Below are 26,624 nucleotides of genomic sequence, written 5' to 3'. Positions count from 1 at the left end.
ACAAGACTGCCTTCTGCTGCATGAATCCCAGCGACCAGTTAGGTCCCACAGAGTGGGTCTTCTCTGGGTCCCGTCAACTAAACAATGCCGCTGGGCGGGACCCAGGGGAAGAGCCTTCTCTGTGGCAGCCCCGGCCCTCTGGAACCAACTCCCCCCAGAGATTAGATTTGCCCCCACCCTCCTCGCCTTTCGTAAGCTACTTAAAACCCACCTCTGCCGTCAGGCATGGGGGAATTGAGATGCTCTTTCCCCCTGGGCCTTAATGACTTTATGCATGGTATGTCTGAATGTATGTTTGGTTTTTACTTTAATGGGTTTTTAATTGTTTTTACTATTGGATTATTGTGTATACTGTTTTATTATTGTTGTTAGACGCCCGGAGTCTCCGGAGAGGGGCGGCATACAAATCCAATAAATCAAATCAAATCAATCAAACCTGGAAAACAGGGAAATCATGGAATTATCAGGGAAATTGGTGGTTCGGGAAATATCAGGGTATTATCAGGGAATTAGTGAAAAAAACTGAATAAATCGGGGGGGGGGACACATTAAAATGTTAAAAAGTCAGGGAAAAATCATGTAAAAAAAACAACAACAACGGATTGCACTGCCTGGCAGAGCCAAGCAAAAATGAGCCTAACTGTGGCAACAACTTGCTTCCTCAGCTACCAATACAGTGATCCCCCGATCATTGCGAGGGTTCCGTTCCAGGACACCTCACAATGACCGGTTTTTCGCGAAGTATGCGCATGCGCAGATGGTGTTTTTACTTCCGCAGCAGCAAGGAGCCGAAGATTGGGGTTTCCCCACCGCCCACGCAAACTCCTCGCTGCCGCTCGCCCGCCCTTCGCCCGCCCACGCCATTCGCTCGCGCCGCTTCCCAGCTGAGTCCTGAAGCCAATTCGCTTCAGGACTCAGCTGGGAAGCGGCGAGAATGAACGGCGTGGGCGGGCGAAGGGCGGGCGAAGGGCGGGCGCGTGGGCAGGCAGGCGGCGGACAAGCTGTTCGCTCGCGCGTGCCGCTTCCCAGCTGAGTCCTGAAGCCAATTCGCTTCAGGACTCAGCTGGGAAGCTGCGAGAATGAACGGTGTGGGCGGGCGAAGGGCGCGCGGGCGCGTGGGCAGGCAGGCGGCGGACAAGCCGTTCGCTCGCGCGCGCCGCTTCCCAGCTGAGTCCTGAAGCCAATTCGCTTCAGGACTCAGCTGGGAAGTGGCGAGAATGAACGGCGTGGGCGGGCGAAGGGCGGGCGAAGGGCGGGCGCGTGGGCAGGCAGGCGGCGGACAAGCTGTTCGCTCGCGCGTGCCGCTTCCCAGCTGAGTCCTGAAGCCAATTCGCTTCAGGACTCAGCTGGGAAGCTGCGAGAATGAACGGTGTGGGCGGGCAAAGGGCGCGCGGGCGCGTGGGCAGGCAGGCAGCGGACAAGCCGTTCGCTCGCGCGCGCCGCTTCCCAGCTGAGTCCTGAAGCCAATTCGCTTCAGGACTCAGCTGGGAAGTGGCGAGAATGAACGGCGTGGGCGGGCGAAGGGCGCGCGGGCAGGCAGGCGGCGGACAAGCCGTTCGCTCGCGCGCGCCGCTTCCCAGCTGAGTCCTGAAGCCAATTCGCTTCAGGACTCAGCTGGGAAGCGGCGAGAATGAACGGCGTGGGCGGGCGAAGGGCGGGCGCGCGGGCAGGCAGGCGGCGGACAAGCCGTTCGCTCGCGCCGCTTCCCAGCTGATTCCTGAAGCCAATTTGCTTCAGGAGTCAGCTGGGAAGCGGCGAGAATGAACGGCGTGGGCGGGCGAGCGGCAGCGAGGAGTTTGCGTGGGCGGTGGGGAAACTCCTCGCTGATGCCCGCCACTCGCCCTCCCGCCAGCAAGAGGGGGAAGACCTAGGGAAGCCGCCCAGCAGCTGATCTGCCCGGCGCCATCTACGCATGCGTGCCCATAGAAAAAAGGGCGCGCATGCGCAGATGGTGTTTTCACTTCCGGGTTGCAAAATCGCCATATAGCCGTTTCGCAATGATCGGGATCGCAATACCCGGGGGATCACTGTATTTCTCCACAGCTCAGCCGTTTGGTATGGCGTCATCTACGACCGTGCCTTAAATAGATTGCAAGTTACAGGGAAATGTTGAAAATATCAGGGAATTTTAAAATGCTTTCCTCCTGGACACTGTTTTGTGTTTTAAGACTTCATTTCATTAGGAGCATTTTTGGTACATGAGCTGGTTTTCTCCTCTAGTAGCTTCTTACATTAATTTGGGGGGCAGGAATAACAGGCAGCCCAATTTATTTATTTATTTATTTATTTATTGGATTTGTATGCCGTCCCTCTCCAGAGACTCGGGGCGGCTAACAGCGACAATAAAACAGTGTACAATAGTAATTTGGTATTGATGATTAAAAATCAATTAATATAAAAACCAAACATACATACATACATACCATGCATAGAATTGTAAAGGCCTAGGGGGAAAGAGGATCTCAATTCCCCCATGCCTGGCGGCAGAGGTGGGTTTTAAGTTGTTTACGAAAGGCAAGGAGGGTGGGGGCAGTTCTAATCTCTGGGGGGAGTTGGTTCCAGAGGGCCGGGGCCGCCACAGAGAAGGCTCTTCCCCTGGGTCCCGCCAGGCGACATTGCTTAGTTGACGCACCCGGAGAAGATCCACTCTGTGGGACCTAACTGGTCGCTGGGATTCGTGCAGCAGAAGGCGGTCCCTGAGGTAATCTGGTCCGGTGCCATGAAGGGCTTTATAGGTCATAACCAACACTTTGAATTGTGACCGGAAACTGATCGGCAACCAATACAGATTGCGGAGTGTTGGTGTGACATGGGCATATTTGGGAAAGCCCATGATTGCTCTCGCAGCTGCATTCTGCACGATCTGAAGTTTCCGAACATTTTTCAAAGGTAGCCCCATGTAGAGAGCGTTACAGTAGTCAAGCCTCGAGGTGATGAGGGCATGAGTGACCGTGAGCAGTGACTCCCGGTCCAAGTAGGGTCGCAACTGGTGCACCAGGCGAACCTGGGCAAACGTCCCCCTCGCCACAGCTGAAAGATGTTTCTCTAATGTGAGCTGTGGATCGAGCAGGACGCCCAAGTTGCGAACCTTCTCTGAGGGGGCCAGTGATTCTCCCCCCAGGGTAATGGACGGACAGATGGAGTTGTCCTTGGGAGGTAAGATCCACAGCCACTCTGTCTTGTCTGGGTTGAGTTTGAGCTTGTTGACACTCATCCAGGCCCTAACATCCTCCAGGCACCAGCCCATCACTTCCACTGCTTCGTTGGCTGGACATGGGGTGGAGATGTATAACTGGGTATCATCGGCGTATTGATGATACCTCACCCCATGCCCTTGGATGATCTCACCTAGCGGTTTCATGTAGATATTAAATAGCAGGGGGGAGAGGACCGACCCCTGAGGCACCCCACAAGGGAGAGACCTAGAGGTCGACCTCTGATCCCCTACTAACACCGACTGCGACCGACCAGAGAGGTATGAGGAGAACCACTGAAGAACAGTGCCTCCCACTCCCAACCCCTCTAGTCGGTGCAGAAGGATACCATGGTCGATGGTATTGAAAGCCGCTGAGAGGTCAAGAAGCACCAGGACAGAGGACAAGCCCCTGTCCTGGGCCCGCCAGAGATCATCCATCAACGCGACCAAAGCAGTTTCCGTGCTGTAGCCGGGCCTGAATCCAGACTGTTGAGGACCTAGATAATCGGCTTCTTCCAAGGACCGCTGGAGCTGAAGTGCCACCACTTTCTCAACAACCTTCCCCATAAAGGGAAGGTTGGAGATTGGACGGTAGTTATTGAGTATGGCTGGGTCCAGGGAAGGCTTCTTGAGGAGGGGGCGCACAAGTGCCTCCTTATAAGGAGCCGGAAAGGACCCACTCCCCAAGGAGGCGTTGACAATCTCCCGGACCCAGCTCCGTGTCACCTCTCGACTGACCGAAACCAACCAAGAAGGACACGGATCCAGTAGACAGGTGGCGGAACACACAGCTCCAATGGCCTTGTCCACTTCCTTAGGTGTCACTAAGTCAAACTTCTCCCAGACAGATGGACAAAGACGTTTAGCCCCAGTCACCTCGACTGACTCGTTGTCAGTTGACTCGGTTTTACAATTGGGTAGTTTATTCTAATTTGGAAAAATAAAAAAGTGAACCTGATTTTTTTTCTCTTTTCCCTCGCAGCGATGGAGGTCTTCGGTTTGGAGAGATGGAACGAGACTGTCAGATTGCTCACGGAGCAGCACAGTTCCTAAGGGAAAGATTGTTTGAAGCCTCAGATCCATATCAGGTTCACGTATGCAACTTGTGTGGGCTAATGGCAATAGCAAACACGCGGACCCACACCTATGAATGCAGGGGGTGTCGTAATAAGACACAGGTTTGTAAAGAGGGCAGGAAAATGCTGCCCATTCCATTTCATTTTTCTCTCTGTCTAACTTTTATCTTCCGTCTCACCTTATGTTCTGTCGAGCTCTCTGGTAGAATCCTCCCAAAAATGCACAGATACAATTTCAGACACACACACGTTTGAAAATTCAAAACAATGTTCTTTATACTGAAAAATGCAAATAAACGAAGCATTCTTTTTGTATAGCAAAGAGCATTTGTCTCCAAACAAATTGGTAATTTGTACAAGTCCCTTATCAGTTCTGTGATACTTAGCTTGCAGCTGTGAGGCAATTCACAGTCCTTCTTCTTTCACAAAGTGAAACACCCTTTGCTCTGGTTTAGTTTCAAAGTGGGGGAAAATCAGCACACAAAGGTCAAAGTCAGCAAAGCAGGCATGAAACACAATGATCAGATAATCCTCCACAACGGCCAAATCCACAGGCTGCTATTTATAGCAGCCTCACTAAGTACCACAGCCCCACCCAACCACAGGTGGCCTCATTTTCTTTGATAATAATCTCTCAGTTGTTGTTGCCTATGCATCGCTCTGCTCATTAACTCTTGTTCTGAATCCAAGGAGGAGCTAGATAATTGATCTCCTTCTGAGCTGTCTGGCACACTCTCCTCCTCCCTGTCACTCATGTCTTCTTGGACAGAGGAGCCTTCATCAGCAGATTCCACCGGGGGCAAAACAGGCCTGCAGCATGTGGATGTCTCCCCCACATCCAGAGTCCTTGGGGCAGGAGCTGGGCCAGAGCCAACCACAACACCTTGAGGCACTTTTTCCAATACTTGCCTATGCTATGTTATCTACCATGAATTACAATATAATCAAGGTCACTAGCTGCAAGAGGGACAGCATAAATATTCTCCCATCCCTTCGGAAGAGTTAAGAAAATTTCTGAAACAATGCCATTGAATTTTAAAATGCTGAAAATGCTGTCCTCTTAACAGTATTACAAAAATACTTTAAACTGTGCCTTTAATACTTAAAATGAGGACAATGCCAAGCTCTACTTCACTTTAAATCGACATGTAGATTTGCCTCTCTCTTTGTGTGGGTGAGAGAGAAAGAGGACTCAGATTCCAAACAGTGGCTGGAGGTCAAGGGCCCCTTTAATGCAGTGTTTCCCAACCTTGGCAACTTGAAGATATTTGGACTTCAACTCCCAGAATTCCCCAGCCAGCATTCGCTGGCTGGGGAATTCTGGGAGTTGAAGTCCAAATATCTTCAAGTTGCCAAGGTTGGGAAACACTGCTTTAATGTACACTTCAATAATCCCTAGCACTCAGTGTTTACCTCATCTTTAAATCCTTCCTCGCCCAGCTTAGGGGGCAATCGACATTGAAGAAATTGGCTTTCTTGTCTGCAACATACTGTACACAGAAGATTTTTTTTCTGTCAGGCCCAAGCCCAGAGAAGACACAGTTGAAAAGCAATCAAGTTCAGTTCCCTATTTACTTACAGCAAATCAACTGAACCTTGCCAAACTAAATTTATAGCTTACTAACATACTAGTTATATCCCAGGAGATTCTACAGTGTGGCTACCCTGAAACATAGAAATATAGAAGTCTGACGGCAGAAAAAGACCTCATGGTCCATCTAGTCTGCCCTTATACTATTTTCTATATTTTATCTTAGGATGGATATATGTTTATCCCAGGCATGTTTAAATTCAGTTACTGTGGATTTATCTACCACGTCTGCTGGAAGTTTGTTCCAAGGATCTACTACTCTTTCAGTAAAATAATATTTTCTCATGTTGCTTTTGATCTTTCCCCCAACTAACTTCAGATTGTGTCCCCTTGTTCTTGTGTTCACTTTCCTATTAAAAACACTTCCCTCCTGGACCTTATTTAACCCTTTAACATATTTAAATGTTTCGATCATGTCCCCCCTTTTCCTTCTGTCCTCCAGACTATACAGATTGAGTCCATTAAGTCTTTCCTGATACGTTTTATGCTTAAGACCTTCCAACATTCTTGTAGCCCGTCTTTGGACCCGTTCAATTTTGTCAATATCTTTTTGTAGGTGAGGTCTCCAGAACTGAACACAGTATTCCAAATGCGGTCTCACCAGCGCTCTATATAAGGGGATCACAATCTCCCTCTTCCTGCTTGTTATACCTCTAGCTATGCAGCCAAGCATTCTACTTGCTTTCCCTACCACCTGACTGCACTGTTCACCCATTTTGAGACTGTCAGAAATCACTACCCCTAAATCCTTCTCTTCTGAAGTTTTTGCTAACACAGAACTGCCAATACAATACTCAGATTGAAGATTCCTTTTCCCCAAGTGCATTATTTTACATTTGGAAACATTAAACTGCAGTTTCCATTGCTTTGACCATTTATCTAGTAAGGGGATCATAATCTCCCTCTTCCTGCTTGTTATACCTCTAGCTATGCAGCCAACTTCCCCTCCCCCCCACTCCCTAATCTTAGGTGCCTCTCTCTGGGAAAGTTCTCTGTTGCCAAACTCTTCCAAAAACATCTTTCCTCCAGGTCCATATTCCATCACACCTCTCCAGTGAAGCTTGGCCAGTATTGAGCAGGGACTTTCTAAATTTTCTCACATTCCCTGATTTGTTCCCAAATATTTTTTTATCACCGTTACGTTCAAAAACCTTGAAGCCTTTCAAAAATTATTTCATGGAGTTCTTTTCTGAGCTCCCTAACCCCATCTGTGGATGTTGCATTTTTTAAAGCAAATATATAGAATACTTTCTGAAATAAAATGTTTTTGCTAACATAGGTCAATTTTTTGTTTCCCCCCCAAGATTTCTCTGGTGAGGATGCCGTATGCCTGCAAACTACTTTTCCAAGAACTGATGTCAATGAGTATTGCCCCTCGAATGATGAGCGCGTAGTCTTCAAAGAATTTATCTTTTCCCGGAATGTGTACTGCCTACTTTAAACTTTCTTTTAAAATGTGTTTTAAATCCCAACAGGTGTTGGTTTTTTATTGGAAGGGGTTTTTTGCTTCCAGATTATGAATGTGTGAATTTCATGTTTTCTGTAAATAGAAATAAAAGCTTTCCAGACATTCGCTTAATACTTTATTGAAATTACAGCGAAAATAGTAGAAATTAAGGGACTACATGGCTGGTTGTGAGTTTTCCAAAAAATAAACTTGTTATAGATGAAAGGCACTCTCCCAATATGTGGAATATATGGTTCATCTTTTACAGCTCAGTACTTTCACCTACAAAGAAAATGAGATTTTGCTTTAAGAATGCATGTTATTCTTGAGATGCATTCCATAGAAATGAGTTGCTGTAGAAATAATCAAAGGTATTTCCTTAAAGCAAGAAAAATAGCAGAAATAGATAACAATTCCTTCTTCCTTCACAGTTATTTCTGATTCATTTGAAATCATAGATAACAAGTAAGCAAACTTTTTTCTGCATTTGACTTCTTTTTCAGAGGTTGCTGATAGTGGGGGAACATAAAAGGGATTCCTCGGTACCACCAGATGGAGCAAACATTTCATGGGGGAGATGGTTTACAATAACATTAAGCCAGTTGAAGCTTGCAAAGATGTGAAACACTTATTTTGGGCACAAATTATGACAAAGCATATTACCAATTAATAATCAGCCCAAGCTATTTGATTTTTCTTAACCAGATCCAATAGAAAAGGGAGTGCTTATGCAGACCTACATACCTTTTGCAGGTATTTCGTTTAAGGAATTTACCACAGTAATTTTTCCAGAAGCTGTGGCTTCTCCTTTAGAGTTAGATGCGTGACATTCATATTCTCCAGCATCATCATTGCTCAATGGAGATATCTGTTGGAGTAGAGTCTTAGTTAATTGCATTCCTCAAGGTTATTGATAATATCCTTGTATCATACATGCTATGTCCCTGAATGTTCTTTAATTAATCTTGTTAGTAATAGCAATAGCACTTAAACTTATATAATACTTCGTAGTGCCTTAGAGCCCTCTCTTAAGTGGTTTACAGTATCAGCATATTGCCCCCAACAATCTGGGTCCCCATTTTTCTGATCTTGGAAGGATGGAAGGCTGAGTCAACCCTGAGCCAATCAGGAGAGAACTCCTGGCAGTGAGCAGTGAGGTTAGCCTGCAATACTGCATTCTAATCACTCTGTCATCATGTCTCTGTTATGTCTCCATTAGGTACTAATTCCAAAAGGATTAAGAACAGCTTCAACAATTGTTGCCAATAGTGGAAAGCATTTGAGACTAAAGACAATAGTATCAGATGCTAACATTGATCCTTATATTTTCTGATCTTTGTCTGCCTGGCGGTCTTATATGGAGTAGGGAGAAGAAAGACATGGTGAACCTTCTAGAAACAAATAATAATAATAATTTAATAATAATTTCTTAGATTTGCATGCTGTCCCTCTCTGAAGACTCGGGGCGGCTCACAACAGTAATAAGGCAATAGAACACTAGAACAAATCTAATTTAAAAAAAGATATATAAAACCCCAACAATTAAAAAACCATACAGCACATACATACCAAACATAAAATATAACAGCCTGGGGGAGATGTTTTAGTTCCCCCATGCCTGGCGATAAAGATGGGTCTTGAGTAATTTGCGAAAGACAAGGAGGGTGGGGGCCATTCTAATCTCCGGGGGACTTGATTCCAGAGGGCCAGGGCCGCCACAGAGAAGGCTCTTCCCCTGGGGCCTGCCAAGCAACATTGTCTGGTCGATGGGACCCGGAGAAGGCCAACTCTATGGGACCTTATCGGCCGCTGGGATTCGTGTGGTAGAAGGTGGTTCCGGAGGTATTCTGGTCCAAATAAGCAGCTCCGAAAACCATTTTCATGGAGATGTTCTCATAATTGGATCTGAGTATGGCAGGGAGTTCTTCTCTTTATGGATGTTTCTAATATTGCATCTCCCTCTTATGCTATTACATAGGAAAGTATATACACTGCTCAAAAAATAGGAACACTTAACACGATATAACTCCAAGTAAATCAAACCTATGAAATCAAACTATCCACTTAGGAAGCAACACTGAATTTCACCTGTTGTTGTGTACATTCAACTTTGTACAGAACAAGGTATTCAGTGAGAATATTTCATTCATTCAGATCTAGGATGTGTTCTTTGAGTGTTCCCTTTATTTTTTGGAGCAGTATATGAATGCATGTATGCTTGGATTGTAACAATCTATATCCACAGTTTGGCTTTGACTCTGACAGTCCACTTTAATATGCAAAAACAAGTCCCTTTGCACAGCTGTAAACCCCAAAATGGAATTCTGGTAGGAAACAAAAATGGTGAATATCAGAAAACAAATGTAATGTGCCTTAGCAAAAAGATTTTAGCATATATTTTGGGGGAGGTGGAGAAGTGGGATTAAGTGTCCCTGTGGAAAAAGAAGTTTCTTATGATAAGGGCTGATTAGCAGATACAATGATTTGAATTTTATGTGTTAAGCATTTTTCAACCTTTGCATTTTGTGGATGATATGGTATAAAGGACAAATGGCACGGGGCAAAGCTACTTCATTTTACAAAACACTCAACATACGGTACTTGGGTTTTGCATTATACTTAGAAGATATGAAGTAAATATTCCTTCTCTGATCAATTAAGGACAATAAAAAAATGAATCTCTCCCTCTCCCCCCCTCAACAAAATACAGCAGGTTCCATCCTTGGGCCTATTAAGAGTTCTCTATCTGGATGCAATATTGGCAGTACAGTATATTCTTTAGATGCAGACCTGCAGTTCACTAATTTTGCATACAAATTGGACAGTTGATGTCATAATGGTAATATATTATGGCATATATTAATTCTTAGGTGAAAGCTAATTGTTCAACCTGAAAAGCCAACATGTCATTTACCTCATGATGTGCCGACATTCCTCCCAAACAACCTCCAAGAAGAAAAACTTCTCTACTTGCTGCAAAATTCTCAAAATGACAGTATAGTTTGAAACAGAATTGTACTTACCAGCACCCACCCTGTCACCTCGTGTTTTTCGGGACCACCACGAGTCTGAACAGCTAAATTGTCTCGGTCTCCTGGAAGAAGTTCCACTCTTTGGACACTATATTGTCCCCTTGTTACCTGTATAAGAGAAGAAAGGATGGCATCAGGGGTGTGTCACCTTGGTAACTTTATAGCTTGGTAACTTTATAGCTTGTGGACTTCAACTCCTAGAATTCCTCATGGCATTGGACCAGAATACCTCCGGAACCACCTTCTACCGCACAAATCCCAGTGGCCGATAAGGTCCCACAGAGTTGGCCTTCTCTGGGTCCCGTCGACCAAACAATGTTGTTTGGCGGGCCCCAGGGGAAGAGCCTTCTCTGTGGCGGCCCCGGCCCTCTGGAATCAACTCCCCCGGAAGATTAGAACGGCCCCCACCCTCCTTGTCTTTCACAAGTTACTCAAGACCCACCTATATTGCCAGGCATGGGGGAACTAAGACATCTCCCCCAGGCTTTCTTATGTTTTATGTTTGGTATGTATGTGCTGTATGGTTTTTTAACAGTTGGGGTTTTTAATATAATTTTTATTATTAGATTTGTTCCATTGTTATACTGTTTTTATTACTGTTGTGAGCCTCCCCGAGTCTTCGGAGAGGGGAGGCATACAAATCTAATAAATTATTATTATTATTATTAAGCCATAAGTCTCAATTTGCCAAGGTTGGATACTCCTGATGGAAGTAAAGACTTGGAAACGTGGGTGTTTAATATACCATTTAGTTAAAACATTTCAGACGTTCTATACTGAATATGTTGGTTAAGAGCACACATTATTTTCAGGAGACCCAATGGGTTTTAGAATAAACTACTATTTCCTAAAAAGCAAATTTTCCTGAGCTATACAATGAGCTGCATTTTTAAAAAAAAGATGATTGCTTATATAATATTGTAGGGAGAGTTGCCAGTTGCTCAGAGAAAGTAACCAATGTGACTAATGAAAAGCAGCCATGGGAATATAAACAATTATCTGCTTATTTTGTGTTTTCCCTACAAAGGACATTTTATTGCCTGGATAATATTTTTATCACCCAGGCATTAGAAACTCATTTCTTTACTGGGTAAAGTAAGAGAATGAGTGAATTCAAGAGTTCAAATCAAAGCAGTCTCTTCTTTTCTAATGTTTTTATCATTGTTGCTAGCTGTCCAGAATTGTAGAAATCTTTTAAATAATAAAAACATATTAAAAACATACAAATTGCCCTCAAATATTTTGACAAATAGGCATTTTTAGGTGCTCTTCCCTTCTGACAAATAGCTTATTGATCAGAAATAAGATCACTGAAATGAGAACAGTATTTGTGATTGGTATCACTCTATCCCCTTGAGTTAGAAAGGTCAAGCAAGGCAATAATTTAGAAGTAGTAAGTCAGAAGAGAGCTCTGATGTGCCAGCAGCTGGTTGGTCAAGCAGAGGGTAGCTAGGTAAGGTTGGACCTGGTTGACAGGGAAACCAGGAGGGAATATTAAACTGGAAGGAAACATCAAAACCTATTTCCATATTCTTGCCAAAAATAGGCAACAATGTTCCCCTGCAATCTATCAGCTGAAGGCCAACTTTACTAAGCTTGGTAATGACCCCACTGGAGAGAATTGTGGGAGGTGCTTTAAAGGAACACAAATGAAACACAACCACTTCTTTGTGGATATTAGAGTAACTTAACATTTTCTTTTAATCTTCTCTGCTCAAAGAGCATGATTTATAAATAGCAGTTTTAATATTGTCCCTGATATGACTAGTAAAAGAAAAAATTGCAGAGGGTAGAGGGATGGAAAAATGGAAAGAGGCCAACAGAGGTACCAGTTCCCAAAGTTACAGTAGAAATAGTTTAAATTGCTTCTTCTGACAATTGTGGAAGAGCCGAATATAGTTGGCTTCTTGGCAGAAGGGATAAAATAGCCCTGTTTCACTTCTCTCTGTAATTCCCTTGCTACTCTGTTACGTATCTTGGAAAATAGCCCCGTTGTAAGAGTACAGTATCTGAAATCCTATTTTTGTAACCACCCTAATTATCAGTTCAGCCTCCATTCAATCCTTCCATTATTGCCTTGTGTTTCAATCGGCATCTGGACATTGTACACCCATGATGTCATATCCCAAACCATTTATCCATCTTCCTCTCAAGTTTATTTCTCACTCTCAACCCTAAGGCTGTCTGACCCAGCAACAATTGTGGGAACTTAGAAAATGAAAAAAGGAAGAAACAGAGAGACATAATAGTTCCTAGAAAGATGGCAATTATCCATTGGGAAAACAATGAATACTTTATTTCTCATGCTACATCCAACCAAAAGAACTCAACGCTCATCCCTGGGGCAAGAGCCAGGTTTTCAAGACCTGTGTTGTGGCCCACTAGCAGCCACAACACAGGAGATTGTGGAGGAACCTGGCCCAGTTCTGGAGTCCGGGGAAGGCTCTGATGGATGCTTTGTGTCGGACCTAGAGATAGAGCCAGGGCTGTCTGACATTTCCCAGACATCAGAGAGGCAGCTGCCTTTGGAGGCTGATATCAGTGAGGAGGAAGAACAACCTGTTTAGATTTGAGCTTTCTGATTTATTTTGCTATGCACAATGCAACACAGCTGGAACCTGTTCCAGATCCACATATGTGCAGAGTAGTTAGAAGAAGTGAGCAACGGAGGGCAAGGAGTTAACTCGGGAAACAAAGCACACGTAGAGACTGGGAAATAAATAGAAGGAAAGGGGAGTGGTTGTCGTAGGAGTCTTTGGAGAGGAGCGGCATACAAATCCAATAAGTAAGTAAGTAAGTAAGTAAGTAAGTAAGTAAGTAAGTAAGTAAGTAAGTAAGTAAGTAAGTAAGTAAGTAAACAAACAAACAAACAAACAAACAAACAGTTCATATTTCTGAAGATTTTGCTCATAGTTTTTTGTAACACAAAGAATACTTGCCAGAACCTAAGCTTAGGAAAATACATTTTTTAATATTTCGGCCAGATCTAATAGTCCTATCGACTACCTAATTTCTGGACATCCAAAAGCACATTCTGAAATTCTGGCTTCTCATGAATAAAGTCAAGTTAAATTAATGTTTAAGGAGAGACTGGAAACTAAGAAAAAGGGTAAATCAAGGTCTTTCTAACACATGGCTCAAATTCTCCTCCACTACAAAACAAGTCAAGGTCATCAGTATTATCTGATCTCATACTGCTGAAGCAGCAACTCCTTTCCAGCTCCTCTGTTTCTCTCATTCACGGGCAACCAAGAAATCTGCATCAAAAATAGGCCTTGTGTTTGTTGCTTCATGGTCTGCAGAAATACACTGGCATTCTGTTCAAGTTATTCCTTAGCGCTTGGCTGCTTCTGGAGACCTAATATGGTGACAGAGCTCATATACTGTAAAAGGATAAACAGAACTGAATCCAGAACTAGATTTCTTCGTTGCATTTTTTAAAAAAAGAACATTCTATAATTTAAACAACACTTCCAAGGCTCTGCAGAAAGTTTGGCTTGTCAAAGCACTTTCTACCATGTGCTTAAATCCATCTATCATCATGCTATATTCTAATCCTTTTGCATTTGTACTTGGGATGGTTTTAAATGAGCCATCAATGTGATGAATTGTTCTCTTTTTTCCCTCACAGTTACATATAACATTCTATTTCTGTGCACTTTCTGTACTCTTAAGCATTACAAATAGAAGGGATTTCTTTTTCTTTTTTTTTAAAGTTTCTTTATTAAATTTTCACAAATATTTAACTCACAGTTTGTTCCATTTTACAGATCATAAACCATCTTTGTTATCTTTGTGTGTTTCAGTAATTTTTTACCTATTACATTCAGTAGTGTACATTATACATTATACAATTATTATCTAATATATATACTTTTCCTAAATGTTAGATAAAGATATTTACAAGGTATCCGTTGTTTGTTTCAGTTGTACTGTTACTTCGTATTATATTACAGTGGTACCTCGGTTCTCGAACGCTTTGGTTTTCGTACATTTCGGATACCGAACAAAATTTTCTGCAAAAATTTGCTTCAGTATCTGAACAAAAATTCGGATGCTGAACAGATTTTTTTTTTTTTACTATCCGAAATGTAAGAGGGGACGAGGTGAGAGGGAATGGGTGCTGGAATCCCGACATGCCCCTCCTGGCCGCCCTCTTAACAACCTCCCAGTCTCTACCTTGTAACTGCTCCAAGCTGTAGGAAGGGTAGGGCTGGCTGCAATACTGGCAGCTTCAGGGGGCTCCTTTCCTCAGCGGTTCAGTTGATTACCTCCAGGCAGCTGCCTCAACCTTTTCTTTCCCGGCGGCGGTGGCGGCTCCGACAGCTTCCCTTCGAGGAGCAGCAGCAGCGTCAGGAACGTCACGTGTTGAAGGGAAGCCGCCGGAGCCGCCGCTGGGAAAGAAAAGGTTGAGGCAGCTGCCTGGAGGTAATGAACTGCTGAGGAAAGGAGCCCCCCGAAGCTTCCGGTATTGCAGCCAGCCCTACCCTTCCTGCAGCTTGGAGCAGTTACAAGGTAGAGACTGGGCAGCTCGAGGAGCAGCAGCAGCGCCGGAAACATCACGCGGTTCAGTTGGTTGCCTCCAAGCAGCTGCACGAACTTTTTCTTTCCTGGTGGCGGTGGCTTCCCTTCATCACGTGATGTTCCCGGTCGCCAGGAAAGAAAAAATTTGTGCAGCTGCTTGGAGGCAACCAACTGAACCGCTGAGGAAAGTAGCCCCCCGAAGCTGCCGGTATTGCAACCAGCCCTACCCTTCCTGCAGCTTGGAGCAGTTACAAGGTAGAGACTGGGAGGCTGTTAAGGGGGTGGCCAGGAGGGGCGTGTCGGGATTCCGACTCCCCTTCCCTCTCACCCCGTCCCCTCAGATTTTTATCCCATAGGAAATAGAGAAATACTGTAGATTTAATTGGTTCCCAGCAAGTCAATGGGCTGGGAACCAATTAAATCCATTTCCATTATTTCCTATGGGATAAATTAATTCGGTTCTCGACCAAATCAGTTCTCAACCACACTTCTGGAACGGATTGTGGTCGAGAACCGAGGTACCACTGTATTTCTATATTCTCTTTTGAATCCATTCATGCCATATGTACCATGTTCGTTTTGATTCATTGATTTTATTTCCCTTAATTGAATTTGTGATTTCGTCCATTTCCACACATGTATATATTTTATCTATTATTAAATTTTCTGTTGGGGTCTGATCATTCTTCCACATTTGTGCTATCGCTATTCTTGTTGCCGTGTTTATATGTGTTATAAAAAGCAAAATTTGTTTAGAATAATGTTATTATTCTATACAAATAGAAGGGATTTCTGCATAAGACTCACTGCTGTAAAAAAGAATCTAGGGGACCCCTTTCATTTATGTGGCATGAAGTTGGCAGGGTCAAGTTCATGCCACATACACTCATTGGCACAGCACGCATTTATTCTAATGAAGCTCTCCAGGAAAATCTTCTGAGCAAAACTTGGCTAGATTCCACCAACCTTGTTCCAGGTGAGAATTGGAGTGGGAACTCCAATGACTTCGCAGCTCAGGTAAACCTGGGCTCCACTGACATTCCAGATGTCCTTTGGAGGGGTCACAATGGATGGGCCTAGAAATAATAAAAAAAGAATCCTTTTAAAAGAGTAAACAGTGTATTCATGAATTTATGAAATGAAAATTTAACACTAATCAAAAATTGTTAACAGCAACCAACCCCCCTCTGTTATTTGGTGATTATATTCAGAAGTTTGGTTCTTTCAACTTTTATGTGTCCTGAGAGGATTTAAACCTCTGTTTCTCTAGTTAGCTCCTTGCCTGGGACAAAGAATAGAATAGAATAGAATAGAATAGAATAGGATTCTTTATTGGCCAAGTGTGATTGGACACACAAGGAATTTGTCTTTGGTGCATATGCTCTCAGTGTACATAAAAGAAAAGATAATATTTGTCAAGAATCATGAGGTACAACAAAATTATGAGGAGACTTTGGGAAGCAGTTTGTGATAAGGATTTGAGTGATGGCTTCAAATCAGAGGGTACCTTGTGGGGACCTGAAGTTCTTTGGTTTTCGACAGTGACTTGTAACTGTCCTCAAAAGAATGTAAATCTTTCTTGATGCTACTGAATATATAATGAAGACTACCCACACTTCAAAATAGAACTACTTATCCCCCAAGATAATCAGGCAGACCGTTGTTGTGAGAAAGCCAGAAACAGATTGAGGGGATGCTGTTCCCATTTTGCAATTGAAAGAATTATGACAAGGGCTACTTGACATGTTGAGATATGATCACCTCCTGCTGCCAATCCTTCCCCTTTTTTGTATCATTATGAATATGTGCCAATTATTCTTAGATAACTGTTCGGCCAGCGTGTTTCAACCGCCCGTAATTACAGAGTAATTAGTCCAGGAAGACACACACCACACGATAAAAGAAAAACCCAAAAGTTTTTATAAACAGAAAAACAGATACAGCTCCCTTTTTAAATGTCAAAGGGATTTTCTGGCACACACAAGGCACAGGATAAATGCAATCCAATTGCTCACCCAATAACTGGGAAATTGAGTCCAATTCTAAAGTCCAGAGAGTCCACACACAATCTTGAACAGCACAAAAATCACGATCTTGACGAAACAATGAATCAGATAAACTGCCATGAGGCTAAAACACCAGGCTGCACTTTTATCTGTAGCACTAATTACAGCAGCCCCACCCAACCACAGGTGGCCTCATTTTCTCTTGTAATAATCCTTCAGTTGTTGTCTCCTATGCATCACTCTACGCATGCGTGGATGTGTCATTAATTCTTGTTCAGAATCCAGGGATGATACAGATGATCGATCTCCTCCTGGGCTGTCTGCCAAACTCCTCTCTTCCCTGTCACTCACACTTCCTTGGTCAGAGGAGGCTTCGTCGGCAGATTCCATCAGGAGCAAAACAGACCTGCGGCATGTGGATGTCTCCCCCATATCTACCTCCACATTCCTTGGGGCAGGAGCTGGGCCAGAGCTAACCACAACAGATAACAGAGCATTCATCCTGACCAATGAAAAGGAGAGTGTACAAATCGCACTGGATTTAAACATTAAAAGGTGGGCAATGAGCGAGAAAGTATGTAGCTTAAGATAAAAACATAAGAAGAACCATGCTGAATCAGGCCAAAGCCCAGCGAGTCTAGCATTCTGTGTCACACAGTGGCCCACCAATTGTACATGGGGATCTTGAGCAGAAAGAGAAGGCAAGACCCTCCCTTTCCCTTGACCCCCAACAAATGGTACCCAAGGGAATCCTGCCTGCCTCAACCAACAAAGAGGCGGCACATGGACATCCGTTTCAATAACCACTGATACATCTGGCATCCATGAATCTGTCTAACCCTGCCTTGAAGCTATCCAGGCTGACAGCTGTCACGACCTCTTCTGGAAGTGAATTCCATAAACCAACGACCCTCTGGGTGAAGAAATATTTCCCTTCCCTTTCAAACAGCAGGCAGGAGAGAAAGATGTGAATGAGGGATAAAACATAGTACTAATAAGGACCAAAGAGCTGTATCTTGTATTCTATTTATATACAGGCGCTTTTCAACTCTGCTGTACAACCCAGGAAGCTGATCCAAGCCAATCTTACAGTCATACATGTTCATAACAGGGATGGGTTGCTACCAGTGTGATAGGCGACTTCACAATGGTAGCGGCTGCCAGATTGCACAATTGTCCTTCAGGCACCGCCATCTTTTTTCTTTAATTTTTTAAAATATTTTTTCCTTCCTGCGCATGTGCAGGCAGCGCATCAGTAACAGCAGGTAGGAGCAATCCACCTCTGGTTAATAACAAATATGCAATACTGTACTTTCAAACATCAGCATCAACACCAGACACTGATAGAAAACAAGTCATACATAACAGTCTTTCAAATCCATAGTTGACTTCCCAACAGGAAATGATATAACAGAAGTTTCTGAAAACAAACTTCACTAATATTTAACTTCCTGTTGGGAAGTTACATATTAGTGAAGTTTGTTTTCAGAAACCTCTGTTACGACATTTCAAAACTTAAAGGCCCATTTCAATCCTTAAATGTAAACACAGTTTGTTCTTAAAACAACAAGCAATTACAGGACATTTCCCTTGCCAATTACTTTTTTGTTTTGCCAAGTTTCAAAAACTAAATCTGAGCCTAACTGTTGCTTTGGAATGTGGGAATGACCTTGAGAGACAGGAAGAAGAACCACAGCCTAGATCAGTGGTCACCAACCCGTGGTCCGTGAACCACCAGTGGTCTGCAAAAAAATTTTGGTGGTCCGCAGAGAAATCTTTGCATTTCTCTGGAGGAACCCAGCCGAAATCCCCGGCCGGGATCAACCCTAGCATTGCTTTCTATTATAGCTAGACATCTCAAATGTGGCAGAGAATGAACGTTTCTCTTGCAGCCAGCCTGGACACTAGATCGGCCCCCTGCAAACATTCGTCTCTCAAGGAGTGCTCACTGAAGCGGCACAGAAAACTTCAGCTGGGCTCCTTGAGAGACGAGAGTTTGCAGGGGGCTGATCTAGTGACTCCAATGGACAGCAAAGCTAGGGTTGACTCTGGCTGTTTCTCTTTGCTGTAGTGCTTCCTGGATGCGGTTTACAGCTCTGAGCCCCAAGCAGCTGGAGACGAGGGCTGCATTGGCACCACCTGTTGGCGCAAATATACCACAGCAAAGGCGGAATCCTGATGCTGCACAAATGCAAGTAGCACTTCACTCCCGTACCTTCCAGTCACTGTCGCTTTGACCCACTTGGGCTGACCCCTGCCACAACAGCACCATTACCTCACTCCTTTTTGCATCTTGCAACACCTATAAAGTTGCACATTCCACGTGCCAAACACTATGGCAGAGTTTTCCAACCTTATCACGAGCCGGTCTAATATTCCAGAGCTGTAGTAGCCACTTTGGTCATCCTGGAGCAGCTTCTTCAGAGGAATTGCTCCGGCATGACCAAAGGGCCAGTCCTGTGACTACTACAGCTCTGGAATAGGGAACTGACTTTCCCACCAAGATCAGCCAGCCACTGTCAGTCTGCCCGTCTTCATTTTCCTTCACTCAAATTGACCCAGCTTCTTGAGAGAAGGAAGACAACAGAGGTTTCCAAACTGGGTGCCTGGGCCAGGCACTTTCTCTCAGGCCTCCCACCCAGAGCCTCGCAGAAGCAGACAGGTAGGCCCGAAAGGCAGCTGAGCAGTTCCCAGTGGTCCGTGGGATTTAAAATTATGAATTTGGTGGTCCCCGAGGACCAAAAGGTTGGAGACCCCCTGGCCTAGCCGACCATCATGAAAAAGGTAACTCAGTTCACAGAAGGAAAGAGGACTGGGAATCATCTCAGAAGAAACTTGCAAGATCCTGCTACTGTAGCCTTACAATAAAGACAGCATTGGTGTTCATGGGAACTCTAGATCACAAAACAAAATACATCCGGGTCCACCTTCTGCCGCACAAATCCAAGCGACCGGTTAGGTCCCACAGAGTTGGTCTTCTTCAGGTCCCGTCAACTAAACAATGTCGTCTGGCGGGACCCAGGGGAAAAGCCTTCTCTGTGGCGGCCCCGATCCTCTGGCACCTGCTCCCCCCGGAGATCAGAATTGCCCCCACCCTCCTTGCCTTTCGTAAGCTCCTTAAAACCCACCTCTGTCGTCAGGCTTGGGGGAACTGAACTACCCTTTCCCCCCTAGGCCTATACAATTTATGCATGGTATGTTTGTGTGTATGTTTGGTTTTAATAAGGGTTTTTTAATTATTTTAAACATTAGATTTGTTACATGCTGTTTATTACTGTTGTTAGACACCCCGAGTCTACGGAGAGGGGCGACATACAAATCAAATCAAATCAAATCAAAAAACAAACAAACAAATAAACAAACAAATAAAAACATAATGAATTTTTTAAATAAAACCCCCCACTTAAAACAAATGATGTTGAGACCATGCTAAAATCTCCCAACCATCCATCAGCTATCACATGCCAACTCTATCATTATCCTAACCCCAATGCATAGGGGAAAAGCCAGGTCTTCAACTGCTTTCTTGAAGGTCAATGGGGTGAGGGCAGCAGTGGGCTTCTAGCTGGAAGAGAGTACCAATGGCCCTCACCCAGTGGTGGGCTTCTACTAAATTGGGCTCGCTGCCCTGGCTCGTGAGTGCTTGCGGGGGCAGCTGTGGAGGTAGCAAAATCACACACGGAGCTGCAGGTGCGTTCGGTGAGGGTTTTTTTGCTTCCGTGCATGCTGAAACACGGGCGCACCCGAAGCTCCGTGCACGATTTTGCTACCTCCACGGCTGCACCAGCAAAATCGTGCTGGCCCCGCAAGCACCCACGAGCCGCGATGGTGAGCCCAATTTAACGTTCCGGCTAGAAGCCCACCACTGGGTGAGGGCCATTGGTACTCTCTGGAAGAGGCTGTTCCATAATGCAGGCACTACGACAGAGAGAGCATGCTTCTGAGGCAACACCAGGTGACACTGCTTCACCAAGCAAATCCAGACTGACCCCACCCTGTCCTACCCATCAGGATGAGTGAACTATAGAGAATGGGCCATCCTATAAGTAATTCATGGCATCGGACCAGGATACCTGCGAGACCGCCTTCTGCCGCACGAATCCCAGCGACCGGTTAGGTCCCACAGAGTTGGCCTTCTCTGGGTCCTGTCAACTAAACAATGTCGTTTGGCGGGCCCCAGGGGAAGAGCCTTCTCTGTGGTGGCTCCGACCCTCTGGAACCAGCTCCCCTCCGAGATCAGGATTGCCCCCACCCTCCTTGCCTTTCGTAAACTTCTAAAAACCCACCTCTGCCATCAGACATGAGCCCTTGCACGTGTAGTTTTTGTGTATGATTCGATTGTGTGTTGTTTTTTATATATCGGGGTTTCTTTTTTGGACTTTTAATCTAAAACTGTAACCTAGATTTTTAAATATTAGATTTGTTACTATGTATTGTTCTTCACCATTGTTGTGAGCCACCCTGAGTCTGCGGAGAGGGGCGGCATATAAATCCAATAAATCTAAATCTAAATCTGGAAGTAATATTCAATCTTACTGACCAAGCCATGCCCAACCTGCTCCTAAACCATGAAAAGAAAATTAATTTTGTAAATTAATAAAAATTATTTTCTAAAAAAAAAAAGAAAAAAAAAGAAATGTGTTTCATTTCTTGCTTAAGAATCGCCTAAGCAACAGAACCGAGATAGCAAAAAGGAATGATTGTTTCCTATTTGTAAGCACTACCATCAATTGTGCCTTTAATAGAATCTGTGATATATTTCTCCTTTTCCAAATTTCTAGTGCGCTTCAGGGAGATTGATATTCCGGGCCATCTACCATAATTCCGGTGTGTACATTATATTTTTTTCTCAGGAAGGAATATTTGTCTTAGTTTCAGTTCTAGAAATTAGTTCTACGTTCTTAAAGAAAAGACTTCTTATCCTAAGATCGGGTTTTTTGCAGTACAAGACAAGCTGCTGTTCTTGTTGGCTAGAATTATTGGATTTTTCTTTGGCTTAGCTGAAGTTGCATAGCTGTGACCTTTTGTTCTATTCTGCTCTGGTCTCCTTCAGCACTGGCGAGGGAAATATCCCTGGGGCGTATTATTACCATGGGAAGAGACAGACCTTCCAACTCAAAGCAGCCACAGTTTTCAACAGAGGATAAAGTGCTGCCAACCGAAAGCATCCAAATATCATGAGTCAGATGGTCCTATCTAAGAGAGAGAGGGGAGCTTTCCACCAAAGCAATGTGACATAGTTCTAAGATTTTTGGTAAACATCTTGGAAGAAACTGCTAATATTGATATGTACTCGGTCAAGTTATTCTCAAAAAGGAAGTCTGATTTTTGTAAGTGGGGCTGGGTGAAAGCCAACTCTTGCCTCCCAAAATAAAATAAAATAAAATAAAATAATAAAATGGCATCCGTCTTCCTATTTAAAAGCTCTAATAAAAAGCTGAATCTTCAACAGCATCCATTTATATTTTACTCTCTGCTAAAATTTAGTCCCAAGGGCTTCTGGTATGTACAATTCATTGTGTATACAATTATTTAAGGAAGACTGTGTTGTAAAAATGGCAAGAACTCAAAATGATTTACAAATAATAGTACCAAACACCATGAAACCACAAAGCTCCAGTTTAGCTCCCAGCAACTCTAGTAAGAAGAACCTTGATAAGCAGAAGGTCCATTAGAAATTCTTGTTCTGAAGGAATTCTTAGACTAAGTAATCCTATCAGTTAAAGTCTTTTTGGACACAGCAGAAATCTAAAAGCACCAGCATTGCATATTTCTCATTAGTGTATTGATAATATATAAATATAGTACTGGTTCTCTCTCTTTCTCTCTGTCCAGATCTCATTTCTAGAAATCAGTGATTCTCCGGGGTTGTTAAGGACAGTTTACTCTCTGTTTTATTATTACAGCACTTTGAGAAAGGATATATTGTACATTTGTTTCCTGGTACCTGTCCACACAATTCCATCTAATACAACTCTCCCTCTCCTTCCCTTCTTTTTCCTTGAGAGAATAATCAAGGAAAAGAAAAGTACTTGGTAAAGTGGAGCTTTTCTACTTTACTGAGCAACTCCCCAGCACAGTGATGGGTCATCTAGCAGGCTTGTCCAAATGATGAGTTTGGTTATTGCTAATCTGGCCATCTGGCTCTCCGTAAAGACTATCTGCCAATTACAGCATTTCAGAAGTGGCTTTATTTAACTTGCTCTATAATCTTACCATCAGGATGCCACCATTCAGCAGCAAGTTGACCTATCCAGATTCCTAAGAGGTCAGTAAGGGGCGAGTACAAGTGCATTAGAGTGCCTTCCGTCCCCTGTCCTATTGCTCTCCTATATCTCCTATAACTTTCTTCTATTCCTATATCTCTTCTTCTATTCTTTCATCGATATGTTCTATTACTACATCTTCTTTTCTATTCTTTCATAGATATATTTTACTATGAGTATCTCCTCTATAACCTTCATCATGTATTTTTCTATGTGTGTGTGTGTGTGTGTGTGTGTGTGTGTATATATATATATATATATGAATGATGAGGCAGCAGCCATCTCGATCACCGGAACATAGAAACTTTAATAAAACCACTTAGCTTTCGTTAGCGTGCTGCTAACTTCGTCAGAGTATTAAAAATGCCATGGGAGACAATCACCTTTATAAAGCATTATTCAGTCTGCTCATTGCCCGCGTCATAGGGCCACACCCTTCCCTCCCCTCTGCGGCAAGCCTAATTGTGGGCTTGCTCATGCTGGCTAAAAGGGGATCTACCGCTTTTACTCGTGTCTGTTGCCACTTTCCCTCCCCAAGGGAGGAGGTGGAGTTACGAGGCCTAATTGTGGGCTTGCTCATGCTGGCTAAAGGGGGATCTACCGCTTTTACTCGTGTCTGTTGCCGCTTTCCCTCCCCAAGGGAGGAGGTGGAGTTACGAGGCAATACTTCGGAGGTGTTTGGTATTACTTTTTCCCCCCCATTATCGTTGTTACTTTCCATAGTGGTACATGTCTGCTCTTGCAATTTTTTTGCCCATGCCCTCGTCTTAGGTCTGCACTGTTCTAATACTCCCTTGTCCCCTGTGTTGGAACTGCATTGTGCCCCTCCCCCTCTACCTCCATGTTGCTCCAGTATGTTCCCTTGCTTCCCGTTGGGGGTTGCTCTACCCTCATTTAGCTGGTTTCTATGCCCGGCCTGGGGAATTCTGTTAGGGGCTTTATCCAATCCTAATGACCTATCCCCTTTAAGTCGTTGCTGGTGCCTTAAAGCCTGGTATGCCGATGGCATATCAATATGTCTATTTAAAGAATTTTCATTGGAGAACCAGGCTTCCTTTAGGAGGCGACCTCCCTTGGTTTCATCTCGCGCCAGAATCTCAGTTCCCTGGAAATCGAAGCTATGATCCTGCTATATCATGCACGCCAGTGGGAGACACATGCCAAACGGAAGGCAACCAACTATGAAACACTGGCCTTCCTTCACAGCTGTATCCGGAACGGCTTACCACCTAGATCGCTACAAAAAAGACCCGCAGTTAATACACCGGAGGGACGCGCAGCGGTTCGCCAGTTCCAGACCAGAATGCTATACGCCATGATTAACAACTGTCATAGGCAGATCAACGCACAAACGACAACCATTGAACGGTGCCGCATACAGTGTTACAAGATATTGACGCACACTCGCTTCAGCACCCTAAACCACAGGATACTCCAACTATCATGGGAAGCACGCAGGCACAAATGCAACACGCTCAAGAAAAAGGCAGAGCTACTATGTACACGCAGGATCCATCAGACAGAGAAAACGTTGGTGCATAATCTGTCTTCAAAAGCTCTTACGGACACTCAGACCTGGACCTTACAACGGGATGCTGGCTTCAACTTGACTGATGCTAGGGTGGTTGACTTTGCGGCAGCTTTGGAATCAACCATCCATCAGATCGAAACCATGGAGGAAACAAAGAACTCCATTAGGCAACGTTTAACAGGACTCCTCGCTAATCATAAACCATGTAAAACTTTGTCAACATCACAAACATCAGCCCTCCAAGAATTAAGGAAGGACAATTCGATCGTGGGGAGGGAAAGAGGCAACAGACACGAGTAAAAGCGGTAGATCCCCCTTTAGCCAGCATGAGCAAGCCCACAATTAGGCCTCGTAACTCCACCTCCTCCCTTGGGGAGGGAAAGAGGCAACAGACACGAGTAAAAGCGGTAGATCCCCCTTTAGCCAGCATGAGCAAGCCCACAATTAGGCTTGCCGCAGAGGGGAGGGAAGGGTGTGGCCCTATGACGCGGGCAATGAGCAGACTGAATAATGCTTTATAAAGGTGATTGTCTCCCATGGCATTTTTAATACTCTGACGAAGTTAGCAGCACGCTAACGAAAGCTAAGTGGTTTTATTAAAGTTTCTATGTTCCGGTGATCGAGATGGCTGCTGCCTCATCATTCACACACGTACCTGGAACTCGCATTTTTAGGACTATTCTTGATATATATATCAAGAATATATATATACCCGTGAAAATTTACGAAAACAAATATATATATATATATATATATATATATATATATATATATATATATATACATACACACACACACAAAAACCCTTATTGTGTATTGGACAAAATAAATAAATAAATGAATGAATGAATGGATGAATAAAGAAAGAAAGAAAGAAAGAAAGAAAGAAAGAAAGAAAGAAAGAAAGAAAGAGAAGGCAGAGGCCATGGGCTCAGGAAAGTGATCTTCAGTGATGACAATAAATGTTAGGTTGGTAGAGTTTGCTGACAAGGATTGATGGATGGCCCGTCAACTCAGCTGGGGAAAGGGTTCTGGCACAAGTTGTTCTTTTGCCATATCTCTAAAAGTCTTGATTTTGAGCGAACTAGATGAAATATTAGTGAATCTTGAAAACTATATTTAATTTAAATTCAATGCAACCCCCAAGACATTTGAAATACTTTTAGGAGTTGGGGTCAGATTCTTATTCTTTCTATAATCATAAGGAAGCCTGGGATTTACTGTGCAATCATACAAATCTAATAAATAAATCTTCCCAACGCGGAAAGGAATTCAGACCTGCTGTGATCTCTCTGGGAAATTAAAATATGCATAGTTGAAGTCTGGGAAACCAAGACATTCTCAGGAAATTAGTGACTCGTGTATGATGAACTTTACAGCATACCCATATCCCCCTGAGGGCTGTTGCATTCCTATAATAAGCATTTCCGCCATTGTTACTTTGGCAGTATATCAGTGGTTCCCAACCTTTTTTGGCCATGGCCCACCCAAGCATCTCTAAAATCCTGAGCCCTCCCCCCACCATGTCATGTAAATCTTATTATTCAAAAAGTGAACGACTCAAGCGGGGGAAGCCTAAAAGGCCATTAACTAGGTTTAAACAAGGTTCCAATTGCCCCATTAAAAATGAAATTGCCCCCCCCTGTGAAACATGGGCCCCACGTTGGGAATCAGGGCAGTATATGTTTAATAGTAAGATTAGTACTGTTAAACCAGTTTATGGTTGGTTATCTGGTCTTAATTGTAGTGAGTGTTAAAAATTCCACCTTTCATGGGGAAAGTAATTAAAAGTCTTTATGGAACAATGTGAAATTGTTTGGGTAGCTCTAGTGCTGAGTGGAGCATAGTTTCAGAAACATGCTGATAGGCAAAGTGCCTGTCCTCATTCCTACTAAGGTGGCCTAAAGATGCCTTAATAATTATTTTAAAGAACAATATTGTTGCTTTCATCTCAT

The 26,624-nt window shown here is 43.8% G+C and overlaps 2 protein-coding genes across 2 annotated transcripts in view; one reads left to right on the top strand and one right to left on the bottom strand.

Moving 5' to 3' along the window:
- The window catches only part of POLR2B (RNA polymerase II subunit B), a 45,605-nt gene extending 38,172 nt beyond the window's left edge, over window positions 1-7,433 (top strand). Inside the window, exons 24-25 of the mRNA XM_070742116.1 lie at window positions 4,179-4,374; window positions 7,168-7,433. Coding sequence (XP_070598217.1) covers window positions 4,179-4,374; window positions 7,168-7,257 — 286 coding nt within the window. The 3' untranslated portion in view covers window positions 7,258-7,433. The remainder of the gene's footprint in view (window positions 1-4,178; window positions 4,375-7,167) is intronic.
- Window positions 7,434-26,624, bottom strand: part of IGFBP7 (insulin like growth factor binding protein 7) — a 37,877-nt gene continuing 18,686 nt past the window's right edge. The window contains exons 2-5 of the mRNA XM_070742117.1: window positions 15,833-15,942; window positions 10,334-10,450; window positions 8,055-8,178; window positions 7,434-7,592 (exon numbers count right to left, since the gene is read on the bottom strand). Coding sequence (XP_070598218.1) covers window positions 7,573-7,592; window positions 8,055-8,178; window positions 10,334-10,450; window positions 15,833-15,942 — 371 coding nt within the window. The 3' untranslated portion in view covers window positions 7,434-7,572. The remainder of the gene's footprint in view (window positions 7,593-8,054; window positions 8,179-10,333; window positions 10,451-15,832; window positions 15,943-26,624) is intronic.

The sequence above is a fragment of the Erythrolamprus reginae genome, chromosome 2 (genome assembly GCF_031021105.1).
Source record: "Erythrolamprus reginae isolate rEryReg1 chromosome 2, rEryReg1.hap1, whole genome shotgun sequence".
In the NCBI taxonomy this organism is placed as follows: Eukaryota; Metazoa; Chordata; class Lepidosauria; order Squamata; family Dipsadidae; genus Erythrolamprus; species Erythrolamprus reginae.
Note: the sequence above shows the minus strand (reverse complement) of the source record. Positions and strands in the feature narration are given on the sequence as shown.